This window comes from Diuraphis noxia, unplaced genomic scaffold (assembly GCF_037042655.1).
Source record: "Diuraphis noxia isolate RWA-SAM2 unplaced genomic scaffold, SU_Dnox_SAM2 contig0002, whole genome shotgun sequence".
In the NCBI taxonomy this organism is placed as follows: domain Eukaryota; kingdom Metazoa; phylum Arthropoda; class Insecta; order Hemiptera; family Aphididae; genus Diuraphis; species Diuraphis noxia.
Window position 1 is genome coordinate 79,646,907 of NW_028301712.1, and position 20,289 is coordinate 79,667,195.

At 27.3% G+C, this 20,289-nt stretch overlaps 2 protein-coding genes across 2 annotated transcripts in view; one reads left to right on the plus strand and one right to left on the minus strand.

Moving 5' to 3' along the window:
* wge (BAH domain and coiled-coil containing protein winged eye) overlaps positions 1-7,848 on the minus strand; it is a 57,797-nt gene extending 49,949 nt beyond the window's left edge. The window contains exons 1-2 of the mRNA XM_089221562.1: positions 7,490-7,848; positions 2,982-3,083 (exon numbers count right to left, since the gene is read on the minus strand). Of these exons, the coding sequence (XP_089077688.1) occupies positions 2,982-3,083; positions 7,490-7,508 (121 nt within the window). The 5' untranslated portion in view covers positions 7,509-7,848. The remainder of the gene's footprint in view (positions 1-2,981; positions 3,084-7,489) is intronic.
* The window catches only part of sturkopf (lipid droplet associated hydrolase sturkopf), a 33,775-nt gene continuing 20,297 nt past the window's right edge, over positions 6,812-20,289 (plus strand). The window contains exon 1 of the mRNA XM_089221568.1: positions 6,812-6,922. The gene's annotated coding sequence lies outside the window, so the exon portion shown is untranslated. The remainder of the gene's footprint in view (positions 6,923-20,289) is intronic.

Consider the following 20,289-nt stretch of genomic DNA (forward strand, 5'->3'; position numbering starts at 1 on the left):
CAACGATTCGATTGTTTGCCAGTTCCTACAAACGGCGACCTTTACATATTTGAATTAGATTATAGTCGGAAAAGGAATGTTAACAGTCCGTTGTATACATAGCAATGTTGTAGCCCTGTTACCTGCACCGGACCGACTGAATATCAAACACGGATAATACAATAGTTTCCAACCTACAGTGTACACTACTAAAATTAAGAAAATTATTATGAGTAATATTATATCATACTAAATACTTAATTGTAGATAAAATTGGGATGATAATCTCCAACAAAAGATAGTGTTAACTCTTGTAACATTAATACACAATATTATACAAAAGTACAAACTTAAAACAAAAATTGTTTGAAAAAAAAAAATTTAATAAAACAATAATCTTAATCATTTACGTTTATTTTTGTTGCATACTTTGGAGGTAAACTCTAAACATAAAATTTCTACTCGTATATATTTATTTTTTTTGTGTATCAATAAATTCATATTTTATTAGTTTTTGTATTTTATATACCTAATATTTATTATTTTCAAGTTATGATCAATTTTAGGTTTTTGAGCTTTTCAACTCCAAAAATGTCCATGTAGGAGATTACAGTATCTTTGATTTTCAGGTAAAAATATAAAAAGGTTTTTGGTGTAGGAATTTACATTTAACGATGATTCACGTTACGTTAAAAGGTTATTCGTGTAAGAGTTTACATTTTGAAAAAAAAAATTAATTAAAAAAATTAATATTCAATATAATTAATTCATAATACAAATATTTTTTTTAAACTTGAGTCTTAACTCATAATTGAAGAAATAATTAATAGATATAATTAATATTTGGAGTAAATAATTTGAAGATTAATAATTATAAATCATGGTTTAATCATTTTTTAAATAAGATTGAAAAATACAATTTCTTCAGCTCATTGAACGTTCAGAATAATGCTTGGAATAATGTAAACGTATAGGTTATAATATAGGCAGAACATGAGTTTAACCAGATGGGACACAATATTCCCCTCTAAATAGGTTTTTTCGTTTTTATGTTGCTATTGCCCTTAGGGACCTTTTGGTGGGAGGGTTGAAATATAGTATAGATTGCAAAATATAATTTATATTATAATTTATACATATATTTGCATCGAATTCAAATGCTTTGCCGCTATTATAAATCCATTTGAAAGTAGACAATATATTAATATACATTATCAAAATAAAAACTACTTATTAAGTACATTCCAATCATCTATATTGTGAAAATATTCGATACCTTCCATTTATAGACAGTATGCGTAAACTAAAGTGGACGGAAATCGTGGGACGAGCGTTTAATTATTTCATATTATGTTTATGTGAAACAAAAATTATTAAAAAATAGAATGTTGCACAGCGTTTGGTAGTGTACCAATAAATCTACTCTGTATAGGATATTTTATCTGTATACGTACTTATATAATATATCGTATAAAAAAACGGACACAAAATAATAATAATACAATTAAAGGAACTGTGACATATTTTGTTTGAAGAAAATTCAATACGGTTGGCACTTTGGCAGAGCCATAGGATAGTATATAAAATATAGGTATACACTCTAAAGTTTGGTTATTATATTCGATAATTAATAATAACTCATTCAACTTGATATTTGATATATTAAAATTTATAACTTATAAGTAAATATATTTAAAAACTAAAAAGTTTATTCAGTTTTATCTTATACAGTTCTTTAACTACCCGAGTACCCCATTATCCTGAATTTTCAATTAATCCATTTTCCAAGCATAAAGATAAATCTTATCTTCAAAGTAATAGTTTCATATATATTATATGTACACATAACACAAACAATACGTTATAGAAAAACATATAATTATTGGCGGGCATATCGCTAAATGCATAATACACCATAGTACATAATATCCAGAGAACATAGTTGATGCAAAACAATTACGGGATCTGTAGGTACATCTGTATAATCACGCTAATTACGTGTGATTAAAAATTAATGCGTTTGCACCAGTGCGCTTACAGCCACCACTAGGAAAACAACGAAATTACGTTGGGGAAGAAGTTGGGGTTTCATGACGGACATGCCGATGGATTATTATATATATATATGTATGGTATAGCGGCGGTTCGCCTCGACGCAAAACTAATGGCCACTTCACCTGTCCCGACCAGAGGAATATAAGAGTTGCATAATAATAATAATAATAATAATATATAATAACGCACGTCATTTTGTATGAGTATAGTGCCTGCAGGAGTATTATATTATGGTAGGTATATAGTTATAGGAGAGACGAGGGATAAATCAAATATTTCTGCAACGACCTTATATTTTATATATATGTAGCCTCATATACACATGCCCGTCATTAGATATTGTCAGTTGTATAACGGACATCTTAATGCCGCTTCTTCTTTAGCAATTTTATTTAATTTTGCCACCTTAAATTCCTTTAAGATTATATGCCGTCCTAAAGCAACGCATGGTATGCTTGGGCCATGCCATATAGAAGGGCTGGTATGACGGTATATGGTCGCGTTGTTTTTCTTGTTCAATGGTCTACATGGAACATTCAACGTGGATAAACGCCATAGAAACTGTCGTACAGCGTATAAGTACAATTGTACAGTATATAAATTATCGAATATTGTGGATAAACGAGTTGGCGGGATGTATTATTATGCCACTACATATGTTCTGCAATTTTTCGCCCTCGCCTGTGAGTGACTCACACCATGTATATTAAAAGTAAATCATAAATGGACCACACCCTATACACATGCATGGTAGATGCATTCGCATATTATTATCATCGTATACCACCGATCAAGATACGATGATCGAATAATAATATTATTATTATTGTTCGATTTCGTTGTATTTTTTTTTTTTTACTTCGCATAAGATATACGTGAATATTGTCGGCGAAATAAAATAATATTAAATATTAATAAATATATCACAAAAATATGTTTTTACTTACGGTTAGGGTCACCATTTTGTATCATAGGTGTACCAATTTGTCCAGGCCGAATTTTGAACGCTCCTTGAGTCATGAGTTGTTCGGTTGCACTACCGGGCGAAGCTACAGAAATATATATATTATAAAAAAAGCAATACATAAATAAATTTACAATAAGTAGAAATGTTTTTTTTCGTCAAACAATATCATTATAAGATTTACATTGGAACGCACACTGGATTAACGGATAATGTATATAGGTTATAAACCAATAGATGACAAAGATTCTTTCGTACGTAATACGTATAATCGTATAGGACTAGATATTTTTCTTGAATATACTAATATACATGTGTATAAATTTCATTGAAACTATTAAAGATGAGCAGAAGCCGGTGTGAGTCCTGGGAGGAGTTTAGTGCGTTTTTCTTTTCAAAGATCGCAGGTCGGTCTACCCTTAATACCAAAATTTCAACAGTAGATTTTAACGCTTTTACAGTTACATTAACGTCAATTTATGGACACCACGTGTTCTAAAATATGAACTGCTCTTTTAAATTTAAGCCAATCACAGCGTACTTTTCTACCAATTATGAATTTTATCTAGGTGTAATTTTATGTCCGGACATAAGATGATTTTTTTTTTAAATGTTGTCATTAGCCATTATATTATATTCTCTAATGGACCTTATCAAAGAAAAATGCGAAACAAAATAGTGAACTAAACTGTTATTGACGAAATTATTTTAGTTATAACTAAATTAGTGGTACCAATCTAATCAAAATAGATTCCTTGATGAATTAAAAAGGTCAACAGGTTTTTAGTCTAAGACTTTAGTAAAGACTTTAACATATATACAATTTTATTATAACATAAAATAACACTTATTATTCATTTTTGTTACGAGGAACTTAAACATTTTAAAAGTCCCATAAAAATATGAATATTATTTTTATAATAAACTAAATTGTACGTATAATAATTTGATGATTGCGTTCTAATTTATCATATATGTATAATAATACTAATGCATCACACGTTATTATAGAACAATGCTACTTAGTATTTACGACTTTATACCAAATTATGGGAAGTGCAATACAAATGCTCAACATCAGATCTTTGTATACCTATAATTGTATAAAAGCTTAAATGTTTGTAAGATATTATTTTTAAAAATTATTATTATTATTTATTGATCTTGAGTCTGCAACTATGATAATTTGTTTTTAACGGGTGGAGAGGGGCGGTAGGTTTTGAATATGTATAATGTGTGGCAAGTCTTTGTTACTAAGAATCCTGGTGGTCACCCATCCGGGAACTAGTACCACCGACTGTTGCTAGTACTCAGAACATATTTGTCACTGAAGCCACACCAAACCACTTTAATTACTTTTATTTTAAATTTATAGGGAGTATTTATTTTATATTTATGAATATTCTATAATGTATCTATTCAAATTTTAATAGTATTATTACAATAAAAGTAAAAATATTGTTTTTGGATTTTTTAAATAATTGTTCATATATTTTATATTATTAATGGCTAATGGGTGTATCATAATAATATTAATAACCTTTATAGACTATAATTAAAAACTACTTACAATGTGCTATAATATAGTAGTTACATAACAATATAAAAATTAATATATTAATAATATTTAAAAAATACGAAAAATAAATCTATGATTTCACTATAAAATACAAATTAAAGTCAACTTTTTTTATACCTATATAGTATATTATATTATGTTAATACTGCAGCAACCTACAAATTATATTTTATTTTATACTTAAATATGAAATGAAGATAATAGGTACATAAATATTACCTATAATAAGTGATTACCGACTTAAATTTGTAAATTTGAATATAATATAATAAATATCCAACTATTTTCCTAATCAAATACAATTTTATTAAATGTATGATCTAGTCTACTGAAATTCCAATAAGATATGTAGCAAAAAATATATGATACATTATGTGATGGGATACGGTAATGGGCAATGGCAGAGGTTATGATTTTTGTAAAGTATAAAATATAAACACAAATTAATAATAATACCTATACTACTAAGGTACATCATAAAAATTTAATTTACAAAATCAATCATACATATATTTATGTAATTAAGTCGTAGTAAGTCAACGTCTATTGTCCACAATGTATAAATTTTATTTTATATTTTCTGAAAGATAAGTATCCACAGTAAATCTATCACAAATTCTTTCAAAACAACAAATGATTATATTTTTGTATTAGACTTTTTGTAGAAAATATCTGTGTGTAAACAATAATTTTCATATGAACTTAATTTAATGACACAAAGAGCATTAAAGATTAAACCATCATTCTTACAATATTTATACTTTATATTATATATAGGAAGGTAATATCGGTATATTATATATATATTATCTTGTGAATTAATTTCTGTGATCCTTAATTAAATTGGTTGCTTTGTCTTCACTTTCTAAATTATAGTTATATCAGAATCAAAAAAAGAAACTAATACATTTAGTTTAAAATATTATCAATAACCAAGCATGATAGTGGCTAATCAAACTCATTTGATATTAAATTAAAATATATGTTAAAAATTGTAATTTTAGATCAAATTATTTTATCCAACTAATACTTAACAAAATATTTTCAATCTCTTCAACAAAATGTATTGAATCTATATTATATAATACAAATGAAATGCATTTCCTTCACATATACATTATATAGGCATAACCTAATGTTGAACAATTTATAGCACTTGCAAGTGTTTTAACAGAAATAAGTACAATATAAATACATAATATAATATATTATATTACCTATGCAATCAAATGAAAACAATTATAAAACTTCAAGTTGGCTTAATATTTAAATAGATAATTTGGTAGTCGACGAAATATATTATGATATACAAGACGCGGTGTGTGAGTCGTATACGAGTCATTATTATTATTATTGTTATTTCGTATGGGGCTGTGTGAGCAGCACATAACTGTGGGAGTCGAGAGAGTGACACTGTTGAGGAGAGAGTGGAGGGGGCGTACAAGTCAGGCGTATGCGTATGCGTGTGTGTGTGTGTGCGATAATTATTCCTCTGTGGTCGGGCTCAACAATCAACAGCGCCGGCAGGAGTCTGTCTGGTCCATCGTCCGGGGCGGCGGAGATTATAATGAGATGAGATAAAAAATGAGAAAATAATCAACAAAAAGCCTCTGAATGTTAATCGCAGAATTATAAACAAAAGTTGCGTTATCAAACGGACGACGTAATGATACGAGAGCAAAAACGACCGAACCATAAAAGTTTAACGTCTAATATCATCTTATACCGTTGACCGAACGATTTGATAACAAGAACAATCGAATGTGGGCAATGTGGCACTATAATATTATAAATAGGTCCAATATTTAAACACAACAATAACAGTAATTACGCGTGACGACGTCTACACACACGTTCACCGCGTAGAAGTGTAATACGCATAATAACGAATAATGCATCATTCAAAAAATTGTATAAATAATATACATATATATATAATTAAATCATTATTACATATATAATTTAAGTGCATCACGGAGCGCACTGACGCAGTTTACACCAGAGTTTACACACCGCACGCGCTGGTATAAACCGCGACGGGATGAAAAAAAAAACCTCGTCGCCACTCGCAGGTAGGTTTCTAATAGATATAATATTATTGGTATACGTTTTTAAAACGCATTTACATAAACATAACACATTTTCGTATGCATCATCCGCGCGCGTGCACGTGCCCACCCGCAAACGAGATGAATTACACGGCGAGTTTTCTGCGTAGGTACCTAAACCGTTTTCGATGGCACGCGCGAGTACGAGACATCATTGCAGACGCCGCCGGAGGGATTTTTATCAGCGACGGACCCGATCCGCGTACGACGACTTCAACTGCAGTTACAACCGAGCAAGTACGTATATAATATGACATACTACATTTTCATACCTACACTGTAATTATAACATGGGCACAATTTGAGGTGAAAACAAACGCTGTGCTAAAACGCTTAAGATGATAAATGGAACCTCACAGAATGGGCGGATTTCGGGGTGGCCAGGGAGGGGAAGGTCGTATTTTTCTCCCCTCTCGACAGCGCTTAAGCGCGTTGTTTGTCGACTATATACTTTCGAAAAACCACGGTCGCAGCTGCAGCAGTCCGTCTACAACGGTTTTCTTTTCTCAACTGCTTTAAAAACTAGTATTCACGTAATCAACGCCAGTAAGTGTTGTTGGCACACGCACACTGTATATAATATAATATATGTATACGTACGACCATAGGTTTATAATACGACCTAATAATATATATATATATATATGTGTATATATGGCCCGCAGTACGAAACACGTCGTCCAACCAATAGCGTACGCGACAATAATAATAACAACAACGACGACGACGACGACGTGTTATGGATCGACGAAAAAAATATAATAATATAATATTATAGTAACGTAAATCTCCAACAATACCTACCACAAAAGAAGAACGCCATATCCGCGGGTCTGGTGCCACCACCGGTGTGAGCGAGAACGAAATTTTGGGTCGGGTTCTGATATTATTTATTTTTTCTTCTTATTTTATACCCCACAACCGGACGACGGGTTCGGAGAAATTTTCTGTTATATAATTTTTCTCGTTTCGCATACGTTTATCGGACCGCACTTGTCGGATATTCCGATCATGGCTACGAAATCTTAGCCGAACACACGTTCAACTCCGCGACGACAGACTGGAGCCACTGCGAGTTGGCTGTGTTGGATAACAAACAAAGAATGAGAACGCGGGACGACGCACTTCAACTAGCGACAGATACGCGCGAATAACGGCGACGTACTGACGATGACGGCGGCACTGCGATAGAGCGGCGGCGGGCTGGCGGGCGACTTGTGCCGAACCTCACCGACGGGCCACGATCGTTCGGCGGGCAGGCGTGTCGAGCTCCGCCCCGGCGGGCGTGTTCTAGCCATACCATTCGTTGGCCGCATCGATCGCACCGGTCGCTCGACCGCGCCTGCTGCTCAATACCCCGGCAGGGGTCGCACTTGGCGGTGCAGTGCCCGGCAGTGGCGGGCATCGTCTTAACGGTGAGAATTTTGAACGAAAAAAAATGCACACAAAAACGCGTTACTAATGCACGCGCAGCGGTTAGTGTTTGGGCGGATTCGATTTATGTCAGACGTGATGACATCGCGCCCCTATTTTTTCTCTGGTCACGAGAAAACGGTTTTTCGATACCAATATATACCTACCTACCTACTCGTCTATATGCATATCGATACCACATATACAAACCCAAATATTTACATAAGTATACAGGTTACCTATACTTACCTTATAAGCTACTGCAGTTACCTACTCGTTATATTATTAAATAGGTATCTTTCCACGCATTCATTTCGTAAATATTGTGATGCCTACCGATTATATAATAATAAAGTCTACATACATTTATCTATCACTGCAGAAATGCACATTCAAACCCTGAAAAATTGTGTAATGTATTTATCTATACACAGGAAGTAGCTAGTAGATTATCTGCATATAACATCTGCATTTGTATATAAAACTCTTATGCATTTAAGGTACATGGGTGCTGGACGAAAATATATTCATTAAATTTATATTAAATATACCTATATTACCTATATATTATGATACTAGATATATTTAATAATATATTTACTTGACTATACATGCCTATACAAGAAACTCTTACGTGAAATATGTACAATTTCAGATACAAATTTAAGTATATAAAGTGCAGCAGTGACGTGTCGCGTGTATATGAATTATTTTCATTATGAGTCAATTAACTACAATTAAGCATATTATAGCACCAACATTTAGCCAAATATACCTTAATTATTGAGTCAGGTGGTTGAATTTAAATCAACAAACAATACAAATAGATATTGCGCATTTGTATTTTTAAAAAAAATGTATAAAAATTAATTTTTATATATTTTTAAAATACTGTAGACATGTGATCTATATTTTATTTAATGAATCATGATATATTACGATCATCAAAGCAAGTATTTTGACAATAAAATATTTTCATGTAGATTCCTCAAAAAGATTTTAATTGCGGGAACCTATATAGTGATGAAAACTCCTTACAGTAAACAATGTAAATACGAGTATAATACCTACAACAGCTAGTATAATAACTAATGGAAATCTATTTCTAACAAAATAAAACGCACCGTCGACGTATGTGAACATAACTCTTAACCGATAATGGGTATCACTTGTCTATAAATATTAAGGTATAGGTATAATTAAATTCTAAATTTCATAATTCATATAATATATATATAGATTATCAAAAAACAGAAAAACCTTAGATAGTTATAGTTATGGCATAAAAATTAGTAATTACGTATAGGTATACGTTCCATAAAGTATGATGGTTATGTATAAAATAGTATATATATACACCTAGTACCTGTTGAATAATAAAGCATTATGCATGCAATGTTTTAGTTGAACCTAAAATTTCAGTATGGGCCTTGGCCCAAGAGCCAACCCCTAATTCTACGCCACTGACTTGAAGGATAGTATTTATACCTAAATATATCTTAGTATACAACAGTTTTTTTTTGTATTCAAGGTTGTATATGTAATTTTACGTCCTTATAATAATACACTGAATATTTAGATGTATAATATACGTATCGCATCTTTATTCAAATTTATTAAGCTATACCTATATAGGTAAAGGTACCTACATCAGCAGTAGGTATATTACTTATTCTATCATACAAAATTATAATATTTTTAATTTATAGCATAAATATATTATAGGTAACTACCTATAATTCAAATACGCACATCAATGTATGATAATAATGCATAGTGTGAAAGTATGTATTAACTATTAAGTGGTTTCCTCATTTTATACAGATACTAAGTATATAATAAATTGTGCATATAAGTAAAGTACATTAAATATATTTATGGATATATATACATCTTTTGCTTATAATATATAGGTAATAGTAACAAGTACTATAAAAGTAGTAGGTACATATTGGCTATAATTTTTTAAGAGTTTTAATAATATTGTTATTATTATTATTATAATTAGGTACATAAGAAACAAAATTCTGTAGATACAATATAAGTTATTATTTTATTACATATTTATATATGTATTAGAAAAACTATAAACACAAATTTATTTATTAATGTATATATATGTACATTTTATTACGTTGAACATTTTAAATTGATAAGCAATCGAACAAAATTTAAAAAAAAATTATGCATATTTTAAATAGTTTATAATATTTGCCCTTATATATCCTTGTATACATCCAATAACCATAATATAATAGTCAATAGATATAGACTATGAGGTAAAACAAAATAATATTAAAATACATATTTACATGGTTTTGTTTACATAATATAAATAGGAATTTAATGTTAATATACATGTGTATACCACGTACGTGGCTATAATAATGCCTATATATATACATTTTTATTTTATTGTAGCACTACAAGCACGTGCCTATATGTATTAGGCATTTACTAAATTACCATATAATATGTATATTTTTTTACTATTTTGTATATTATTATGTATATTACTAAGCCCATTACGAATTTGTAAATATTAAAATTGGCAAGCTGGTATATCGGGTTCGATTCTGAGAGAGGAGAATATTATAAGTTTTTTATTTTTTTTTTAATCTTAGAAAATATTAATTCCCGCTATTATTATAGACTATACTTATTATAAAACTTACTCAACTTACATACATAATTAAATAAAAATTAATAAAATTCCAATCTAATAATCAGGTTAAATCAATCAAACTATATTATAATATTGCTATCCCAACACAATGATGTCAAATATAGTTGATAGATGCAGTAAGGATTCCCAACTATATCATATGATAGTTCATGTATATGTATAATGTATGTATTTATATATGTAGTTATATTTAAGTGTTAAAAAAAATGCTGTTCCTTGGTTGCATAGTTCGTATTTTGTTAAAATCATGATTATATTTTAAAAACAATATGAATTTAATGTAATAGTTAGGTATAAGTATTTATCTATATATATATACTTTTAATAAATTAAAATTCATCCATACAACTTATCTTTATCTACTAAATAAGCGAGTGCGATAATTATCATAACAAGTTTTAAGTACCTATTCGTAGTTAATTTTAATTTCACATTAAAATATTGTTTCTGATAAATGATATAAGTTAAAATGCAATACTTTTAACATACTTATGTGTTATTTGCGAACGATGTACTTATTTGGCTATATATTATAATAATCTATGATACTCACACACATGGCAGTAAAATTATAAAAGCCACGTTATTATAGAAGCACGCTATAATGTGTGATCATTGCTAATATTAATATAGGTTATAGGTGTCTCATTAATAATGTATAGAATCTATATCTATGTCTCTAAGGCTACTATGAATTTAAAATACAAATTTGTGTGGTATATAGGTATATTCTTAAACATAGTTAGTATAATAAAAATTAATTGTGTACCTATACAAAATCTCTAAATTAAATAAATATACTAACTAGTAACTAGTGACTAAACCAATTAATTATATATATAATACCTTGTGTAGAAATCTTTTAAAAATGTGTGTAGGTATACGTAAATTACACAAAAGACTGCTGAAGTCAATGAGTCGACGCTCAATAACAGAACTTTATGATCATATATTAAGAATCTATATAAGCATTATTATATTAGTTGATACAGATGCGGGTACATTATATTTGGTAATGTCAGATAATAGGTTTAACCTTGGTCCATACCTATATTCATACATAATCAAGTTAATGTGAGAATATTTTCACCTTGGCCCTATATTAAAGATACATTAGAGGAACTAGGAAGCATCGATGCATCCCTTATAGCACCTATAACATAGAACTGAATAACTGATGTTCGAACCTTTCGAAGTTAACTATAGCAATAAGTTTGGTTTATTGTATGATAATAATTTATAATGTATAAAATATTCAAGACCTTGATAAGAAACAAGAGCGTAGACCAAAAATATTATGCATATATGTATGTAGGTTTACTTACTACAACGTCTACAACTACATTAAATTTGTATGTTAATCACCTATGGTTTTGGGATCCATAAATTTTGATTTTCGTGGGAAAGAAGTCTTCACAGATGTGTTTTACCAATATTTTCGGCTATACCAAGAGATATAAAGCTGATTAACTCCAATTAGAAAAATTAAAACTCGTAAGATATTATCTTTTTTCTTCAAATATACATATACGAGAGCAAAAAAAAGTATATAATTAATATCTTTAATAAAAAAAATTTAGATTAGTTTAGTTTACCTAAATTGTAGTTATTTAAATATTAGCATAACAAGTTTCTATAATACGTATAATGCGTCATACATACATCCAAATATCCAATCCATAACATATATCAACTGTAGGGTAACATTCTATTTTGATAAAAACATTTAATGTTACTTTATTATGATTATTACTTTAAAATTATTTGTTTATTATTATAATGATATAAAATATGTCGTATAATATGCAACTGTACGTGAAACGTCACTTATAAATTAAACGGGTTTTTGATTTCTAAACAAAAATAGCGGTTAAAGAATAATCAATGTAAACACTATAATTTTATTCAATACTTCAGATATTCTAACAAGAATAAAAAATTCTATCTTTTCTGTAATTTGTATTATTATTAATATTAAAAATAATTTCCAAAAATTATATATAAATATATTATACCTATGTAATAAAAACTGTTATAATATTATAACATGTATGTGCAAAACACTAAAGTAGGTATATAATATGTTATATATATATAATTAATGATTAAGGTGAAGCAGCATTATACATGTACATATATTAAAATTAAAAATATATAATTCCATTATAGTTCCTGAAGTCTTTTAGTTATTATAGAAAAAAAAAAAATAATAATAGATAATTCATGTCTATAGCTGGTTAAATTAATGAATCAGTTATTGCAGTTCTATAAACGGTTACATTTTTTGTAAATGCATTAACGGTGGTTAAATATATCAATCTATTATCTATGGATATTTTACACAATTTTAAGACGTCTTCTTATACAGGTATATATATTTATGTATAATTCATCTGATCAATCGATTGAACAACAGATGTATTTTTTTTTTAGTTAATATTATATATCAAAATATCAAATTATATAATAATATAATGACCTGAATACTGTAAAATTTAAAATGAATATGTAAATATTAACATTGAAAATGTATCTTATGTAGTAATATCTAGATATAAAGTACCTCAAAATCTACTTAATTGAAAAGTATACACAATAATAGTAATGACTAGTTGAGACAGTATCTACTATTATAGATACCCTCTATATAGATAGGGATGTAAAAAGTTATTACTATAAGCCATGTAAATTGATAAGAAACCAAAAAACGACAAATATTATTTATTCAAGGCAAACACATAATATATGGATGTAAGTGCATCTGTGTTCACAGTAGTTCGTAGTCGTGGTAATAGTTATACTTATACATGTTGATTTTTTATAATACATCATAAATCGTTTGTATGTTTTTAAAGTTATTCAATATATTATATTGTATAATATAATACACCTAAATTATTATAGGTGTACGTATACCTAGGTACTATGTATATGCATGTAGGAAAAGCTAATATACCTATACATCTTGAGCCAATATAGGTACAATCAGAGCGTCACCTGATAGTTGATTATTAGAAATTAAATTTTAATTAAAAACGAATTGTTGTGTAAAAAATTAAATTATTATCATTCATGTTACTTATTTCGATACTAGGTATTTCAAATAATTTATTATGTCAAGTATTTTTCTTCTATAGAATATATTATGTTTGAAGATTAAACTACAATACAAATGGTTTAATAAGTAGGTATGAATTTTATTAGAATCATGTATATTTAGTAATAGAAATAAGAATTGAAATGATTTATAAGACATTACAATTTTTGATCATTTTATTATGTTATCAAAAAATCATGGTAGATAAAAGCTAAAATTTGTTTGTGTTGTGTATACTTTATATATACATTTAAAAAAATAACTAAAGACCCTGGGTCTCCACACGAGTTATCAATGTGAGTCCAGTAATCTGTAAAAATATTTTTAATACAATTAAAATAAATAAACTGTATTTATATACTATGTATTATAAACGCCAACTTAGATCATATATGTATATACATAAATTAAACAGATGAGATGTTTAGAATTATAGTAACTACACGTGTCTACATTTCTACCAACACATTTCCTACTCAAATTTTAAATATGTTTTGAATTATTTAATACAATGGCCAATAATCATAATAACCTAAGCTATTAAAAATTAATTGTAATATTTATTAGTACATAATTTATAAGAAACTATATGTAAAAGCATCAGTGCGTGTTCATCTAAGATGGCAGAGTTCAAAATAATAAGCATAGATGTATATTTCTAAGTATTTAAGTAAACTATTAACATATATAACTAATATGTATATGGTGCATATATATATATAAACTATTTTTAAATATAACTTGTCATTTAATAAATATGTATAGCTATATTTATATGACTAGGTATATACTATATAGACAACGGCCATAAGTGGGATACCCTGCAATATACCCATTACCCATTCATATTACTAAAAAAACGCACCCATATCAAAATCGTTGACACCTATTTTGTACAATAGATTTCTTGAGTTTTTAATACAAATAGATATATAGTCGGTACTGATTTTTTAAAATCGTGACTAGATTAAACCATAAAAAAGCTCTACTTTGAGATATTTTGGATTTTGGGTTCCATATTTTCAAGACATACCTATTATTATTGGAAAAATATTTATATAAATGTCAGCAGTAAAATGTGAAAAATATGAACTTATAACTTTAAAATTTAATGGCTGTATATTTTTCATTATATATATATAGGTAGTAAAGTGAGGAAGAAGAAAAATAAGAAGAAGTAAAGTATAAGTATAAGTATAACCTATACCTATGTGGCTATGTCTACTGTACCTATTGCTTAATCTAGCACTGAGCATATTTATAGTAGGTATAGGTAGGTATAATTTACACCTATTTAGTTTGTGTAAATAAATAGTATAGAAAAGGATAATTATTTTAATATACTATAATATGTTTGAGTAAGAATAATATGAATACAGGTAGTATTGTTGGTTTGTTTTGTTTGCTATTAGTTAAAAAATATCCATTTTTTAAACAAACACCTTGAGAAAACATTATCTTCAAACTGATAAGTAGTCTGAGTCACATATAGGTAATAGTGATATATTTTGAAGCACAAGTGTCCTTGCTTAGAACAAATATAAATGTACTTTTAGGACAATTTACCTCCAGATATATACCTAATACATTTAATTCGTACTTACAATTGTATACATTTTTACAACGGCCTATTAGGTACTTTATAATTTTCTTTAGAATATGAATTAAAAATGTAATATGTCACATATTGTTGATTGTATACTTATCTACCTATATTTACTTTTAGCGTATACTTATAACTACATACTATAATACTTACTGAATTATTTTTTCAAAATATTAACGATTTACATAATGTATATTATAATACCTATACGTATACTTTATAATTCTTTTTGAAATGTTCTATAGAAAATGTTGATAAAAGTTCTTTAGCAATGAGCGAAAATACTGATACATATAAATATATCATATTAACAACCTCTATTAATAAAAACAAATCAAAAGACATGTATAGATGGTGAGAATCTCTGTACCCAATTTTTTCAATGGGAACGGATAATTATACTAGATGTATTGTGTTTCAAAATATTCATTTAAAATTATTAGGTATCATTATATAATGATAGATGGAAATCAAAATTTCAAGCAGATAACATATGCTAAAGTTATATTTGTGAATTTATATGTGATTTATATATTTTGATTGCATTTTTTAAATTAAATGCTTATGATCCAAAGAATATAATCCCTGGAGATATGACAATAAAAAGTTATAGGTATTTAATACCGATTATTTACTACGACTACAAACAGTGCAAACCATATTTTGTTAATTTTCTGAATAAGTCAGAATAAAGTAATTCTTTTTCCTTATACCTATGTAGACAGGGAGGCTGGACTTGATAAAAGTTATTATTAATGGTTTTTAATGGGTTAAGACTTGAGAATTTCGACTTCATAAACAGACATTATTTTCTGTAAAATTCACTAAAAATGTGACATTAAATTATTTTTTAATCATTAGAAATTGTTTTCATAATAATTAATAATTATACATCATATTCATTTATTAAGTATATGTTATATTTATTTAATAAATTAATATGACATAGTTTTAACTTTCAACGTTTAATCTAAGTAAGAATGTATAATATAGTATTTTAACCTTCATAGTTCATATATATTATGATACACTTGAACAATTTATAACAAATATATTTTCACCTTTCGTTTCTCAAATTGTCTCTCCCCTATAATATACCTATAGATGTGCAATAATGTGCATTTGTGCATAATATGTCTTGTGCGTATAAATGTATACAATTATGAAGATGGTTAATATATAGGGTCTAAAAATTCATTTTATTCATTCAACTGAAATTTAAATTGGGGTCACCAATGAAGCGTGTAGGTATCATTAGCATATTATATGTATTAAAATCCACCAGAGTGAAATAGGTTTTTAATATTCTAATTAGATAAAAATTAAACGATTTTCTAATGAAATAAAAATTTAATTTTTATTAATTTGTTTATTTATATTGGCTTTATATATATTGTCATAAATTAAATTGTATATTTTTAGTCACGATTAATAGCTTTAATAAGTAAACTAAAATATTGCGTAGGTAAACATTATATAAAATGACACATAGTAAGTATTATGCATAGGTACCTTATTAATTATAATGGACTTAAGTTATTATAAGATTAGACTCTCTTTTTATTACCTAAGTATGCAATTCAATAATAAAGAATGTGCAGAACGGATTTAATTCGTGCGTACAATTGGTAGGTAACCTATTAGTAAATAAGTAAACATACAAAATAAATTAGGTAAGTGTAAGTGTAATAAAGCTTAACCATTACTTTAAAACAATATTATACGTCTGGGAACGGAGCAAAAAGGTTAATTACGACAAGGAGTCAATATGATTAATGAATATAGGTAGTTTTGAACCAAATATTCTATAGGTACATAATATTATCAACTTTCCGTCAAACGTTTTATTTTTCATAAGTTAATTTCTCAGTTTGTATGAAAAAATAAATTAACTACCAAGATTTATTGTAATAATAAATAAAAGATTTTATCACAAAACAAATTGTTGGAAATTTTTCATCATGCGTGATATCTTATATCATCATTCATAATGATTTGAAAGTGGTATCAAGAGAGAGAGGGAAGGTTGTGTGTATTAAGTCCCCTATGTTTATTAATATACATATAATATAAATGCACCTACCTATAACACAATTTATTTAAATGTGTAGTATGGATTTTAGATAAATATTCATTTTCTATGATCCATTGTTTTAATAACATCTTACTATGATATAATATATATATACTTTGTGTATACATGTACCTATCTATATATTATGCATATAGTAGTACAAAGTTTCCATAGACTGAACTGCAATCTTAAATTTTATCTGACCATCCGAAATGTCAGCGTTTTGTATGTTCGATTATATAACTGCTAGAACCTAGATTTTTATTTATTTTTTTAAATAAGAGCTGGTCATTTTTAGTTTACCTACCTCAAAATAGGTATCAGAAATTTAATTAAGTTTTCACAACAAAAAATTAAAATATTAATTTTCTATTTTGTTTTAGAAAATTAGCACAATTTTAGGTTAATCCTATAAAGAAATAAATACAAATTAACTGTATAGGTAACATATTACACGCATTATATTATAATAATTGTTACAACCATTAATAAATGGTAAACCTATCTCCCTATACTTAATAAATCACCATTTATATAGATTATATATCAAACACATGTTTATGAACATATAATAATACAACTACATCTATTATAGGTATATATACCATGTATTTCCTAAAATATATAATGAGCAATGGCCATAATATATGTGTTATATTATTTGTTTTATACTATTTCGGAAGTGAGAGAGCATTATGAGACTTACATGCTTAATTCAAATCAAACATTTTAATCCATTCTAAATTTAAACCTAAATAAAGTATTTTTGAATAGTTGATATATTAACACAATAATACCCTCTATAAATAAATTGGTCATAGCCTAGTTCAATATTCATCCGCAGGATAATATGTATACATAAAACATGTTCTAAATTATTAAATAATAGACCCGAAAATAACTACAAGAAACAATTGTACATTAAAATATATTATGTAGCAGATTAATGTATTTAATGATTTAATCCATGTTTATCTGTATTATAATTTTAATAGGTGAGTATATAAATTAGGTAGTTAAAAAGTTCCAAGTCTAGTAGTAAACATTTAGATTCTCAACGAAGTGATGAATGTATTGATTTTACAATGATGTGTGTTTTTTTTTTTGTGTCTGTGTACAGCATAACTAGTCGAAATAATGCTTCGATTTCAAACTTTGGGGGTGGTTTCCGATGTAAAATTGAAGATCCTTGGTGCATTATAGAGGTCAAAAGTAAACATTTGCTAACAGTTTTCAAAAAAATCGAGAAAAACAAAAAAAAAAATGACAGAAAAACGGGAATTTTTACGCAAAATCAGTTTTCGACCAAATCGATTTTTTTATATGGTTGTAATTCAAAAACTAATCACTGTAAATACTTGAAATTTTCGCCAAATGTTTATGTTAGTGCTATCTATATACAGTTGAATTTTCAAAAAATTTTGACTTTTTTTGAGTTATTTTTAGACCACTGAAATTTTAAATTTTTTTGAGAATTTTTTTTTGAAGTGTCGGTAAAAAAATGTTGGACGACCAAAAAAACTTGAAAATTTAATTCACGGTTCCTTATGAGTTGTTCTTATTGTAGTTAAAAAAAATTTAAAATCGTAAGTGACAATTTTTTTTAATAAGCGTTTACAGTTCAAAATTTTACGAAATCTGTCGAAAACGCGAAAATTTGCAAGTAATTTTGAAGTTGAAAAATCTTTAAATTTTTTGCGTTTATAACTAAGGATTAAAAATACAACACTAAGTTTACCATAAGTTTTCCTTCAAGTAGCTATAGAGAAAACTCGAAGCATCATTATGGGAAAAATTTTAAGTGCGTTTGAATTTTAAATTTTTACGAAATAGCGTAACGATAACGATTTATCCTTAAACGATTTTAAATATTTGTTGTTATTCAAAAAGTATAAGTCGTAGATACTTGAAAATTTTATCAGTTATTTAGATTGGCATTTTCTTTACATGATTTGATTTTCAAAATATTTGGACTTTTTTGAGATATTTATAGACGACTGAAATTTTCATTTGATAGCGCCAAAATACTTGAAAAATTGAATTGAATACAAAGTTAAGTTCCTCATAAGTTATTCTTATAGTGATTAAAAAATTATAAGAATACATAGGCACAATTTTTTTTTATTAGTATTTGAAGTTCAAATATTGACTTAATACGTAAAAATTACGGCAATTTTCAAATTAACTTAGATTGAAATTCATAAAAGTTTTTCTTTTTATACCTAAGATTTGAGAATTTAATACAAGGCTCATAATATAGTTTTGCAATAGCAGTTGAATAATAAAAGAAATATATAGCCACATTTTTTTTTTACATGCATTCAAATTTTAGTTTTGACAACATACGTAAAAATCACGAAAATTCGTAAATTATTTTATTCTATAAATTCATAAAAAATTTTCCTTTTATACCTAAGATTTGAAAATTTAATACAAGGCTCCTAAAACATTTTTACAATAGCAGTTGAAAAATACAAGAAATGTATAGTCACATTTTTTTTTTACAAGCATTTTAATTTTAATTTTTACAACTACATACGTAAAAATCACGAAAATTCGTAAATTATTATAAGCTAGAAATTCATAAAAAATTTTCTTTTTAAATCTAAGATTTGAAAATTTAATACAAGATTCCTTACAAATTTGTCAATCATTATCACAAAAAAAATGTCCACCGGAAATTCAAATTAAATTTTTATTAGCATTTGAATTTCAAATATTGACAAAA